A 14,624-nucleotide genomic window follows, 5' to 3' on the forward strand; every position below is an offset into this window, starting at 1 on the left:
CAGTGCAGACAAGCAGCTCCTGGAACCTATCCCAGGTGTTAACGAGGGCAACACAGTGCCCTCAAATGACACAATGTACAGCTGAGTTTCAGCAGCTCAGTGATGAAGATGGTTCCCTGCTGCACATTATGTTATGGGGTCACATTCAAGTCAGTTGTTACTAAGACCTGTCTATATTAAAGCAAATGACACTGACTGAGCTGCAGAGACAGCCTGTATCTTAACTAAAATATACTCTGTGTTCACACATTCATCATTTGCAGTTTATTTTTGTAGGGTAAGAACAAAACAGCAGCACTAATAAATCAAACAGAATTTCCAGTTTAAAGCATAAATCATCCCAAATCATGCCCCTGCTGGTATGGACAGTGAAACCAGCTGAGTCCTCCTGTGTGAGTGTATGGATAGGCACACATGTGGGCCAGAGACACCAGCTCCAACCACTCTTATCTCAGCTTTCACCACATCCATACTTGCTGAGAAGTTCCTTCTCCCATTCTCTCCGCTGCAATCTTTGTTAGCAGGGTCAGCAGACAGGAGCCACATAAACAGGCCAGAGAGCAAATTCTTGTTCTCACCCCTGAGGATATCTGAGATACAATGGCAAAGCTTAATGTGTGTGAAGCTTATTTGGCCACGACTCTGGTATAACCAGCTAGGCAAATAAAAAGCTCCAGGATGTTACTCCAACTCATCTCAGAAGGAAATAAGTGAATTAGAAACATATTTTAAAATAGATTTTGCATTTCCAGGACAACATTGGCAAGCTTGTTCTCAAATTCAACAACATGTGTGCCCCGAGTGCGGTAAGAATTCAATTGCCAAGGTGCTGCTTTAAGGTCTTCAACCTTTTAGATCTGACCACCTACCTCTTCTCTCAATAGCAGTCAGAGCTCTCTCATAAATCTTTGCATAAACTTGCATACACACTTCTTGTAGCATACAGTCATATTTTCTAGCTGTAACAGCTGGGCTACATTAGAATAGTAGTCCTCAGAAAGGTAAAAGTTGTTCTCTACTCTTTGTTGCATCAGCAAGGAAACCAGCTTTAAATTAGACTTCCAAATACCCCAGTTTACACAAGATGACTGCTCCTACTACCCTGAGGAAAAAAAGTACTTTTGTTCTTTCTTCAAACTTCCATATCCTGAAGCAGCACATTCAATCCTAAATGGCATGACTACATTTAATTACCCATCAAATTTTTCTGGGAAGTAACATCTTTTCAGCAGTAAAAATGTTCGGGGTCCATATTGTCTCTACAGCTACATCAGGTTGTCCAAAAGGATAAAGGCCACCCCATGCATGGCTCTGGGCTTCCAGCCTTGACCAGCTCTATAAAGCAGTTCCGGTCATCTACCTACACAACGTTCCCCTCAGAGAACTCTTTCCTATCCTCCACCCAGCCATATTTCTGAGGGGAAAGGGAGGACAGGAGAAGATATCAAAGGTAGGCAAAGGTTTCCAACTGTTTGGCATGAGATCAGGTCCCGCACTGACACTGATTCAGTGGGGGAACTGGTTGTTAGCAGAATACTCAGACATGGTCCTATCATTCCCCAGAAGGAATTTCCAAATGTGATGCTTTTATCTTAATCCATAACCCCTCCCAGGTCAAAGAAACATAGCCATATGTTTTTAAAGGAAACTGTTTTATCTCTGTCCACAAACCTCTTCAAAGTACAAACACTTTGCTCTCTGGTCCAAAAGCAAAATGATGGCTAGTTCAATTCAGAGAACCTTTTCCAAAGAATTAGGTCCAAAGCAAACCATAAAACCCTCTTGGTCCACAGGAAAAGCCTGGACACAAACTGATAAAAGGGCCAACTCCTTTTCAGCTTAGCTGTATCTGCTTCCAACAGCTGTCCTCCTTATGCCAAAGGGCATCTCAGAAAGTACCTCAGAAAGAATAATGGATGAATTATTCAAACACAGACTAATTCCTGGTGCTTGGACTCTTTGTTCACTCTATGATCAGTGCAAGATGTGTGCCTTCAGAAGGGCTCACACTGCCTTCAGTAAAGGGCAAATACACAGCCTTTGATTTGGAGAAGAGGAAATCAATTTAGCAGCTAATAAATATGCAATTTGTGCAACATACATACTCTTTGTCTCCCTTGATGCTCGTACAAAAGTTACTGTGTCCTACCCTGCTAAGCAAAAAGTTATTGCATACGTTCGTGTGAACTGCAATTTAGCTTCTTTCAAAGCAGAACTGGGAAGAAGACAGGGAGTAGATGCTTGGCAACGTCATGTTATATTTCCTCACAAACAATAATAGCAGAGTTTCCTCCACTGAGGGCCAAAGTTGAGAAAGTCACAGTCACATATTTTGGAAGATGCTCTGCAGCATCACACATCTGTCCCGACACATCCAGGCCAACAATATGCATGTCTTGTGTAGGGTCTATGCAAGCATGGAGGCAGGCATTCAATGGGCTGCACAGAGAGAGTTCTACAAGGACCTTTACTTACTGATAGTCTGGCCTTTTTTCAAAAATTCACAAACTCTGTGCACAGAAACTCAAATAATTCTAGGATATCTGATAAAAGTCATACTTGTACCTCCAACTTAACCGTAAGGAGGCATAAACACATCACAGCTACACTAATAAAAGAACTGACATTGAAGCAACAAAATCTTCTAAGTAGAGGTCACAACTCTACCAACATAAGCATACTACAGAAATCTTTCAAGTCCAAAGTCTCCCCCCAACACCATAAGAGGGCCCAGATGAAGGGAAGACTCATAACTTTCCAGGCGTCCACAAGATACAGCTTAAGCTAACTTAAAATAAAGCAAAGTGAAAAGTTTAAAACTTAAGTCAGTATTCTGAACAGGCTGCATACCTGTTTCCAGAATTCAGATGCTCAGGGTGACCTGAGCTTTACTGCTTGATCAAATAGTGAAGCTGAGCAGTTTTTCCATTTTTCCTCCTTTACTGTCAATTCCAAACGCAGTTGGCTGACCAAGTTTATTTGTCTTGTATCTACTCGGGGTTAAAATGGATCCCTGCTATGCTCTGGGTATACAAAGTTTACAATAATAAAACATATGAAATAATTCAAATCTCACCTCACTGCCAATCTCCCTCCACTCCACCCTTTTTTTCACCTTCAAGAGGTTTCTTGGGGGGAAAAAAAAATCCAGTAAGGCATAGTAAGTGAGAGGTTAAAAGTTGGAGATTAAAGGAAGGTATGAAGTTATTTAGGTACAATATTGCCCTCTTCTAATTCATAAGGTTATTGTAACCCAGAGTGCTGATTTCTTAATCTGTAGTCATTCACAGATTGCCAGTACAGTTCAACTGTGGCAATTTGTTTGCTCCCTCAAAAAAACAAAACAAAAGAAAACACCACAGAAAAATAGCAGCCAGAACAACTAATTGAACCTACCACCCATCCTGTCCACTCCAAAGATGCACCTGGGAAAGAAAATAGCTAGAGAGGCCACATGAATTATTTTGGCAGTGGGGCAGCTGGGCAGCAGACGGTGGCTCATTTGCGAGTCAGAAGCATCAGCTTGTCTTGCAGATGGCTGGGCAAGCACCACAGCACACTTCTACCCTCTCAGCAAAGCCAGTTGTGAGGTCTGTCTGGCCTGAGAAGTTGCTGTAGTGTCAGCATCCAGCGCAAGCTCTTGAGGGGGTCTGTTTCCAGATGTGAACTAAATCTCGCTTAGATTAGTCTAGCAGGAACAGGATTTAGGATAAGTATATGCCCAGTGTTTTTGTGTACAGGTACGGTTTGACAACCGAGGCAGCCAAGCCAATCTAAAGCTAGCAGGCTACCTCTGAAAAAGTGGTTTTCCTCCTCCTTGTCACCTCGAGCAGCCCATTTGTGCCTGCTCCCTCTTACCAGTGCTGGAGCTCATCAAAGCCTGCAGCAGAGCAAGCTTCCAGTTTGGGAAGTTCTGCCACTTTGGACGAGCAACATGGCCTGGACAAGGAAGAAGGCAGAAACACGCAACCATGGGCAGGACAAAGACACACAAAGACACAGCAACTACCTATTGGATCAGCGTAGTAGTATCAGACAGCACCAGGCATGGATGATTCATCTGCACTGGTGCGTCACCAACAGGAGTGGCATTGTCCCACTTCCAGCCCTGACCATTTGTTCTGGTGTCTTCCTTGTGCTGGCAGTAGCATTTGTGCAGCAAGCTGCAGCAGGGAGCTGAGCCAGCTACCAACTAACTTACTTTAATCAACTTCACTTTCAGCTAGAACAGTTTTCTGATCCAGCTCGCTGCCCTGCCTAGAGGGATAGCAGGGAAGGCAGAAACAAGCAGACTGGGGAGCCTGGTTGGTGGGTAAAAGGAGTCAGGGAGCAAATGGGTCTACTCATTCAGGGGCAGGGCAGACTTATGAGAGATTAAAGTGATCATGCAACCTGTGGTGCTTTTTCTATAAAAGCAAGCCCTTATGTTAAGCAGTTGCTGGTTACAGTCACTTTCTGTTTAAATCCAACGAAGACATACCTGAAGTGAACTCAGATGGTCACAACCTCCAGGGCTGAGGCTGAGAGACAGGCAAGTTATTGAAATAACCAGGATCTCACTCACATAAGGCTGTCTATATTAAAGGTATAACCTTACTAACACTTGCAGTCAATATGACGCTCATAACATGGGAATCTTGCGCTTCCCATGCATATCCCTCTGCAAGGGATATGCAGAGGCTGCCACATGTCATGCCACCTGCAGTGTTAGTTTATAAAACAAGTTCACCTAGCCAAAAAAAAAAAAAATCAATACGAGAGTAATAACAGAGCAAACTTTTCCAACAACTCAGCAACGGTATAAGGAGGTGGAGCAGGGGCTACGAAGCATGCCAGAGGCATAGCAAAAATTACTTTGTCTTGTTTATACCTCCAGAAGAACACTGAGGAAAAACAAAGAGGTTTTCAAAGCTGCACAAACCTTCCTGCAACCCTGTCCCAGAAGAATGCAATCAAGTGCACCCTCCTTGCAATTTCATGCTTTGTGAGCAACTACTTAATCCCTAGGCACCTTCAAATTAAGTTAGAGCACATTCTTTCTTATAGATTTTGATAATTAATCATTTTGGCCTTTGAAGAATCACCCTAAAAATCTGAGTTAGTTGCCTATTGAAGAGGGTGAGACTCAGAGCAATTTTTTTTCAAGCGCCCTGCAAACAGATGTGCCAACATCACTGAAGAGTAGCATGTATATACGGATGGATAACTAACATGCATTAGCTATTCCACTGTCAAAGCCTAGAAGAGACGTTATTCAAGTTTAACTATGAGTTGAACTGAAGCAACAGAGGCAACGTGTCTCTCACTAGGGATTTACCAGGAGTTAACTACCACATATTAATTAAACCAGGTTCAGCAACACACCTTTTTAAAAGGAAGAGAGTTTTCATGGCTCAGCAGGCATTGCACTGTCAGTTACCCACTGTTCACAAGTCTCTTCTGCAACCAGACAAGCCTGCAATATTAAAAAGAAATCTGAGGATCTAGAAGACAAATAGAGACCCTCTGCAGGGAACAACAAAGGACTAGAATAATATGGTGTAGGATCTACCTACTGAAAATATAGTTGCCAGGCAAACAGACCAACATAAGTAACCGTATAGGAAGATTTCTGAAGGAGGGCTACCTGGCTAGCAACGACATGGCCAGAACCAATAACAGAAAGCAGAAAGTGCCCAAAACGAAACAGAAATACACTTAATAATGCAGTAACTACTGGAACAACTCACTTAAGGAAGCAGAAGATACTCCCACATAGGCATCTTTACAAGAATTGGGTTTCTCTTTGTAAAAGAGATGCTATGACCCAATCACAAATGATCAGGCTCAACACAAGAATTACTGAAACATTTGTTCATTTTTCCTAAGTAGGAGGCCAGATTGGACGACTATAACAATCCTTCCTGACCATAACATCTTTAGGTGTGGGAGAAACCCACACCCAAAGAGTTTAGGTGACAATCCCAGAACCATGACAAAAAGGTTCAACTGACAAAATCAGCTTAGTTTTCTTTGTAATTTGTTGCAGCACAGTAACTACCACCTCCCTGAAACGGATGCTGTATTCTCAGTATGCTGGTGGAAGTACCACAAAAATTCACATATCTAAGGAGGCATTTATCTTTAGTGAATAGTGTAGTGCATTTTAAGTAAGGAATGTGAGATCTGGAAACGTAATCAACATCTTTTGAAAGCTGGTCAAGATTAGTACACTCAAAACTTAGAGAGGATGCTAGAAGTATAACATTCATTCTGAGATTTGTTTGCACCTTCTTTATAAGCATCACTTCAGTGAAACTCAGATGGACATCTGCTGCTGGTTCCTGCTCTGCTGGACAGAGCAGTACACAAATACGCTGAGTAGGGTTTTTTCCTCTCACGTAGCGGGCTGGTTTTGGGGTTTTTTCCCCTCTCTCTAGCCTCCACAAGCTACAGTAGCTACTCTCCCCACTGGAGTGTAGGCCTCCATTTTTCTTCTAACTCACAAAGTTTTATCAAACCTAAGTCCAACAGAAGATGTTGGACTTCAAAAGCAGCAATGATGTCCCAATTAGAAGATATAAGCAAGATGTTTATATTTGTTTGAAGCACAGGGAACTTGATAATGGTTACACAAGACTTCCACTTAAAGCAGTCACATCCCATAATTAATGCTTCATTCTATACACCAGAGACTATGAATAAGTTTAATTTTGGTGACCCCTTTTCAATAAGCTCAAGTCTGGGAAGTACACAATCTCTTTTGTTGCTTCCTCACGCGCACACTCATCTTTCCTCCACAGGATGGTCGTCGTTTTGACAAGCAACAGTGTGATTTTCAGTCCTGTCGACTCAATCAAGTCAGCATAAAATAACTGAAAAAAAACCTCCTAGCCTCTGATTAGACTAACTAGCATTTCCCCTACCCCATTCTTTGCTAGGAAAACAGATGTATTAGGATTGTTAATTGATTACAAGTAAATCAAAATGTAAAGCTGAAGTGCAAAACTATATAATATGATACTGCATGCACAAGTGTAAACCAAGACACAAACACACATAAAGCAGACCTGGTCAGCTATATCCTGGCAGAACTATTGCATATGAATAAACTGGCAGGTACAAATTAACTGAAATACGTTGATTTGCTCACCCCACAAGTATCATTATCTTCCATAAGAAATGCAAACACTTCCAAGATGACACACACACATCAATCTAACAAATCTACAAATGTCATTTTGCAACAGCTGTGCACATTAACACATACTAGTTTTATAATTCCACGGTGGGCAAGAGTAATTGCAGTCAACATCAGATTTTATTCAATTAGTTCCCACATGCTAAAGACATAACTCACTTTGCCTACATTAGAATAAGAATAGATGATTAATATGCATTTAAAAATAACATGCATTTTACCTACTGAGTACAAACATTAATTCTCCCCTCCTCCCTTCTCCTCTTAATCTTGTTCTTTTCTATCTTCCTTTTTTTCTTATCTCAATTATATGTTTCATTTTCCCTGGCTATTCAAACACTGCTTCATACTTAATCTGTTCACTTACTGCTCTATGTGCCTCACAACCTCTCCACATCCTGACAGTCTGTCTTCTTGTTCCTCAAATTCTGTTCTCTGAGCTTCCCTAAGCAAACTTGTGTTCGCTGGGATTCGATCTTCTTCCCTTCTCCAGACGTTATGCCTTTCAGCTCACAGACAAAAGTCCATCCTCTAGCCTTCTGGCCTTTCATCCGCCTGCTGCACCCTACAGACACTCAACTCTAAAGGCATCTTTCTCTCACTTTTGTTGGGCTAGCATAAATAGTTGCTCTGCCCTCAAACTTGCAAGCAGCCCACTCATTATTGGTGCAGTTTCTACTTCAGGATTTGAAGCAGCGCCCACATTGCATCTCCACAGGTGCAACATCTCAGCACAGAGACATCAGTGTCTCTTGTTGTCTCCTTCCTCCCATTGAGGACCTCCTCCAGGAGCACTGTTAGTGGGGAGAACAGCCCATTCCCTGCACTCACAAAGGGAGCAGCAGAAAGAGAAGGAGGATGCAGAAGTGACAGTGCGTCTTGGTAAATTCCTGTACCAAGGAGTGTGCTAGTCACAGTCATGTCCGCAACTGGTTTCACTAACACTCTGCTTTTTACAGCACTGTCTGAACTAACTGTGATTATCCCCAAAGCATCCTAATTTTCCTAAAGACACAGTACAAGTAACACACAGGCAGCAAATCCATCAAGTCTGTAATCCGTTGAACGTGAATGATACTTAACCTGTCTAAAAGCCTCCTGCAAGCTCCTTGTCAGCCAGGTAAAGAAAAGTACAAAGCAGAACCTCCTACTACTTAGGCAGAAACATTATCTACCAACTCCAGCACTTCATGTGGTGTTCTGAACGGCATCCAAGGGCAAAAGTGGACTCAAACTAGTCACTTAGTGCACTCAGACAAATACCCCTCTGCCCTTTTCCTGCTTCTCTTCCACATCAGGTTCCTTGCTTCATATCCACATAGAAGTCTGTCTAACCAAACACCACGCTTCTTTGATTTTCACTGAAACCAAAAAGATGATGGCTGGAGTAGGGGCAAGGGGGTAGAGATGGAAAAGGCCTGGATGGGTGTGTAGACAGGATGATAAATGAGAATCTCAATTTCCAGTGAATACATTAGGAATTCCCAGCCCACCTAACATGTCTGATCCATTCCTGTACATCTGAAAAGACATATACGATATATATGTTTTGATTTTGAAAGAAATCAGCATATATCAAACAACAAGTATTTTTAAATGTCCCAGTTATCCTCCAAGGTATATTGAGCACAGAATCCGATTCCACAATAGCTGGTTACAAGCATTTCTTAACTTTCGCTTTGCTCTGGAGGTAATAAGGACTGATTCCACACGTTGCAATTAGAGCTAAAATTCTTCCTCTGTCTTTGAATTAACGAAATTTCTAAATTTCATACAGTAATTCTTCAAAGGATAATTTTCTACATAACATCAGCAGTAAAGACTACTACTAATTTTGGCAGTGAGAGAAATATAAAATTGCTCCAATTATAGTTTGGGTTTTTTTTTTAAATCACTTTCCAAGTTGCATATCCTAGTTCCCTCAGAATCTCAGTTTTCTCCACAAAATATCTAGGGCATAAAACATGTAAGACTGTTCCTGCATTTTTAACATCACACACAATAAGAGGGGCAACAATTTTTCACACCAACAGTCACTAGCATCCAGACAGACTTGAGTTTGTACATGAAAAACAAAAATTGTTCCAAAAATGTTGAAATAGCATCTTTTTCATTACTTAAACTTCCAGTTCTTCTTTGTTTCCCACCTATCAATTGTGCATTGTCATCACTGTCACCTAGACTTGCCAGGGGAACCCTTTCGGAAGGAATGAAGCTCTCAAGTGCAGGGGCACGAAAGGCTAATACAGCTAGCCAGGAGAAGACACAAGAATGAAGCTGGGACACGCAGAATGCTGAGGGTGAAAAGATCTGAAGCAATGCCCTGCCCGACTGCAAGGCTTGAGGGTCTCACTGTACAATAAGCCTAGTGTGAGGACAGTGAAGTTTCTCTTCATTTCAGTAGCGTCATTTGAAGGGGCTCTTGCCTGTGCACAAAGACAGAAACAGTATAGAAGACCTAATTAAAAACAAAATAAACCAGGATGATGACCTGTACAGAGACCCTCTGATGCCCAGGGTCTGCTGCCCCAGCTCCAGACATCAACATGAGGGGCTCATGAAGACTTTTCCCCTGCACTACCACTTCCTGGACTACTCTTTATCCCCAGCCCCTCTTATCCTCTCTTGCAGCAGATACCCATTACAAAACCCTCAGCCCCTGTACCAAAACAGAAAACGCCCAGCAAAAGGCTCTGTCACAGGCCAGCCTTTCCAAGCATGTGTCCTATCAACACAATCATCTATAGAAGTAATCACAGTCTAAGGGAGTGGTTCTGCGGCCACTTTGAGGTTAACATAAGCGTGGGCTGAAGCTAAGGGAGTCGTCCCACCCTCTCCCTCTCTGCAGCCACTCATCCCACTACTGCCTTTGCATCAGCAGTTGCACAAGCTGGGTCAGAGAATGTTTCTGGCTGAAAATTAACTAAAACTGTTTGGCTTTTTCTTTTTTACTACAGTTACTTTTTTCCAGCCTAATGACTTCCCTGATCCACCTCGCCATATAGTTTAAGTTAATTAAGTCAACACTGACACGGCCTACTTTCTTTTCTTCCCACCCAGCAACGCATTCTTGCCACCTTCTTGACAGGAATCAGTGCTCATCCAACCCTATAATAAGCCAACGCTGGGCATCCACACTATAGAACACTTTCCACTTCTTTTCCCTGGCTCATTTTCTGATAGCTTAGCTCACTGAACCAGCTTGCCTGGAATCAGAGTCAGTGAAAGGAAGGAGGTAGGAAATACACGCTAGGGACAAGACCATAGTACATCTGCTCCTATCAGCTATACCTGCTGTGGTACCCTGCTTGAGCACCCTGCTCACCAAGCACTATAAGCCTGATGAGGCAGTGGAATCACCTAAAGAAAGGTTCCTTCCCGTCCCACTCATATCCTCCCCTGCTTTGCACAGGTATTTGTACAGTAACACAGGAATCCTGGTGGAGGGTTAGCCCCCTGAGAAAGAATTTCTTGTCAGCTACAGAAGCTTTCCAAGAAACTTTCATTCACAACCACTGTAACAGTACATGGTCACCTCCGCCACAAGGTCTGGCTTTCTAGAGTCTACCTAGAATATATATACTCAGTTCCTCCCAGGGTGCCTTAAAAGAAGTTACTTACATAGCTCTAACACCGGCTTTCTCTGCAGATGCATGTGTATCATTAAACTGTCCCTTGTCTTCCTGAATTCATTTTTAAAATACACATATTAAATGAACTGCAGAAGAAATAACTGCCCTTCCTCTACCTGGAGCAAGATGTGGATATTTCTGCGTCACCACATACTTGCACTGAATCACACGTTCTTTTGTCACATAAGGGTGCAAAATCAAAAGATCAGCCCTGAAGTTATGCACATGATTCATAAATAGGAAAAGTATTGGCCAGGTGGAAATACAAGGGGCAACACAAAGAGTTATAAACTACAGTGCAATCCTGCTATGTCTAGTTTTATTGATATTGCTTTTGCATTTCATGCCTTCAGTCAAGTTTTTAATTCATGCAGTTTATTTAGAAAGTTTGAGATTACAGTTTTGAATGATATTATAAACATGTATACTATTAACCTCCTAAGGCCCAATAGTTCCCAACTCCTTAATCTAGCAAGTATAAGATGTTCACAAGGTGGAAGCTGCAAACAGTATAAATTCACCATCTTGTTCTAAGTATACTAAAATCTTCAGTTTATATATAATCAGTTCTCTACCCAAACAAGTCCCCACATCAGTCTCCATTTTCAGTGCAATCTAATCTAACAGGATAGAATACTCCTGAGTATAGGAAACAATTGTGACAAACAGATTTGTTGCTGAGAGCTCCTGCACCAATGCTATCATCAGAGAGCTATCTTTCCTTCTTTTTCGCTTTTAATTAAAAAAAAAGAAAGTTCCCCAAACACAGTAAATACCTTCTTTAGTATTACAATTCTCATATTAAATTAAAGAAAAAAATAATAATTCCACATTATATGGCTGCAGTCTAATATTGCTCAAGCAGAGAAGTCTCAGTGGCCTAATTTTAAAGAAAAAACTCCAAAGGCTTTTGCTGTGGCTTTTCTGAAAACTAAATATCCACCGTTTTTGCAAGAATAGTCAACCATCAAAAAGTGCAGATGGGAATTCTAGCAATATTACCCTACCATAATACTCTAAGTTTCCATCAAAATAAACCAAAAAGAATATTTTAACCAGAAGCTCACCATTAAATTGTTTTTACTTAAACATCTGCCTTGTAAAAAAAAAAAAAAAAAAGTATAAACAGACACAAAGCAACAAGAAATAGCAAGCAATAAAAACTGCTTGGTGACTGAGGAATATACCAGGAGTCAAACCAAAGCCATTCTTCCACAGTTAGCAAAAGGTTAGCTACTGAACTGAAACACAGGCAGCAATGTTTTAAAAATATTAACCTAGTTGCCTCTGTGGTCACCCTACTCCCCTTGGGTATACCACATCTTGCTAACACAAACACCAGTGTGTCCAAAAAAGGAAGGAAAAGATCATTACATGGCACCTAGCACACTTCTTTTGTCAGATTGGACGGGCCATCAGAAAGCTGTATGGGGGCAGAGGCTGCCAAGTGCTGCTGTGTGCCCATCTTAGCAATGCTGTAGCACACTGTCTTCTAAAGCAGTTTATAACCAAGGGAAGAGGGGAGGCCACAAAGGCCACAAAACAGATTATGTCTGAAAGAAGCCAGAGCAGAAGTCCACCCAGCCTCTGTCTCTCTCCTGACCATTTTCCTTTCTCTCTCCTCTCAGGCAAGCACGTGGAGGCTGCAACACCTGCTTTGAGCCAAAGCAAACTGGGAACAGGATGAGTGTGGCCTGAAAGCCACAGTCAGGCTCTGTGCGTGCGCAGCAGCACCCAGACCCTCTCCCAAGTAGCATGAGAGTCAACACGAGCAGCGCAGGGGGCACCACCACCACTAACACAGGCAGAGCAGCACTTCCTCCTAGGAGAGCCCTCCAGGTAAGGCCTGGATGCCGTGAGAGGCTGTGCACAGCGAGAAACAGAGATCTGCACAGGGACTGGGGACGGCAAGGGGAAAAGACCCTGTGCCGCCTTCAGTGCACAGGCACGGCTGAGGTGCAGAGATGCACAGAGCCAAACTGAAAGGTGTGGGCAAGGCACCCACAGAGGCCCAGAGCTGGCCCTGCTGGTGCACAAGGGTATGGCCTGCAGGACAGCCTTAGGGGTCCAGGGTGGGGAGACCAGAGAGCGGGAGCCCAAGGACTAATGGGAGCGTGGATTAAGAAGTACACAACGGGCATTCAAATTATCAGAAACGTGGGGAGGGGAGAGCAAAAAGCACAATGCAGAAACGTGTGAGCCAGGACGCGACACTCAGGACGACCAGCACACCACCTGCCCCCTTCCCGGGGGTGCCTCCTCCTAAACCCGCTCCCAGCGAGCCAGGACCCGGCCTTGCCGCGCCGCGGCCCCGGGGGCACCGCGTGGCGGCGCGGAGATGCCGGCGGCGCCCCCGCCTCCCCGGGCCGGGGCCCGGCACCGCCGGCGGAGGCCCCGCGGCCCCGGCGCAGCGGGTCACCTGCTACACGAAGCCCTGACGAGCTAACAGGGCACAAAATCCCCTCCGAAACACGCCTGCCCTTGGCAAAGGCTCGCTTGTTTACACGCTGTAACCCAATGACTCCGCAGCTGCAGAGCCCGCATGTGCTCCCGGGAGAAAACGCCTGTCTCGCCCCAAAATAACCTGCTGCCGCACGGCCGGGGCAGGGCAGGGGCTCGCAGGAAGAGCGGGGGCCCGCGGCGCCCGCCCCGCCGCTCCCCGGCCGCCGAGCCCAGCGGGCGCCGCGCGGCCCGGCCCGGCCCGGCCGGCCCGGCCCGGCGAGGAGGCGCCGGGGTCCCGGGCGGGGCGGCCGCGGCGCTCGGGGGTGCGGGCGGCGGAGCCGGGCCGCGCCGAGGCCTAGAGCGGGGCGCGCTGCCCGCCCGGAAGCGGCGGCGGGCGCGGCGCGGCCTAGCGCGGCTCGCTTACCCTGCATGCTGCTGACGGCTGTGTGTGCCTGCGGGCCGCCGGAGCCCGGCGTGCTGCTCCCGCTGCTGGAGCCGGAGCCGCTGCTGGGGCTGGGAGTCGCCATTGTGTGCGCCAGACACGGAGCAGCGCGGAGGCTGCAATGCAGCAGGGACCCTCCCAGGCAGGACACCTAGAGCCCCGACTCCGTATAGCAGGCGCCGGAGCCTCCCCGTCCGTCTGTCCGCCCCCGGGCTGGGGCTCCCGCTTAACCCCTCCCAGGCAGGACACCTACAGCCCCGGCTCCGTATAGGAGCCGCCCAGCCTCCGCGCTGCAGCCGCGGCTGCGGGGCCGGCGGGCCGCAGCCTTCCCGCGGGAGGGCGGCGGCCGGGCCGAGGGGCCCGCGGCCTCGGCGCCGGCGGCCCGCCTGCGCCCGCGGGGAGGCGGCGGGCACCCTCGCCGCGGCTGGGCCCTTCGCTGCGGCCGCATGCAGGACCCTGTCCCCGTGGCCGGGCCCCCCGAGCCTGCAGCCTCCCTCTCCTCACAGCCCCCACGCCTCCTCCCCACGGCCAGGCCTCTGCTCCCCACGGCCCAGTGGCCCCCCTGCAGCCAGGCCCCCTTGCTGTGGTCCCCCAGGCAGGTCTGTTCCCCATGGCCTGAGGGCCACCGGCCCACGGCCAGGGCAATGAGGCTCTCCCCCTGTCGAGGGAGAGTGCTCCCCTCCTGTCCACTGCCCAGTCCCACTCAATCCCCTCTGGGCCACACTTTGCACTCTTTCCCCCTGGGTGGCAGTGCCCCCCCAGTGGGGTGCTAATCCAGGACTTACTCGTGCCCTGCCTCGGTCTCCTGGCCCCCACCACTGCTGAATCCCCTACCCTGTTTGCAGCACCACCTTACCTTGTTTCGCTCCTGCTTTCTCATGTAGCACTCCCCAACACAGGACTGACAGCACGAGGACGCATCACCCGC

General features: G+C 46.1%; 1 protein-coding gene across 7 annotated transcripts in view; it reads right to left on the bottom strand.

Moving 5' to 3' along the window:
* Positions 1-14,040, bottom strand: part of MAP2K4 (mitogen-activated protein kinase kinase 4) — a 109,926-nt gene extending 95,886 nt beyond the window's left edge. For 4 of the 7 annotated variants that reach the window (XM_068913336.1, XM_068913340.1, XM_068913338.1 and 1 more), the window contains exon 1: positions 13,679-13,917. In XM_068913336.1, the coding sequence (XP_068769437.1) occupies positions 13,679-13,781 (103 nt within the window). In that variant the 5' untranslated portion in view covers positions 13,782-13,917. Of the gene's footprint in view, positions 1-13,678 lie in introns of all 7 variants that reach the window. The other 3 variants (XM_068913341.1, XM_068913339.1, XM_068913337.1) reach the window with 3 other exon arrangements.
* Positions 14,041-14,624: the final 584 nt, after the last annotated feature.

This window comes from Struthio camelus, chromosome 19 (genome assembly GCF_040807025.1).
Source record: "Struthio camelus isolate bStrCam1 chromosome 19, bStrCam1.hap1, whole genome shotgun sequence".
Taxonomy (NCBI): Eukaryota; Metazoa; Chordata; class Aves; order Struthioniformes; family Struthionidae; genus Struthio; species Struthio camelus.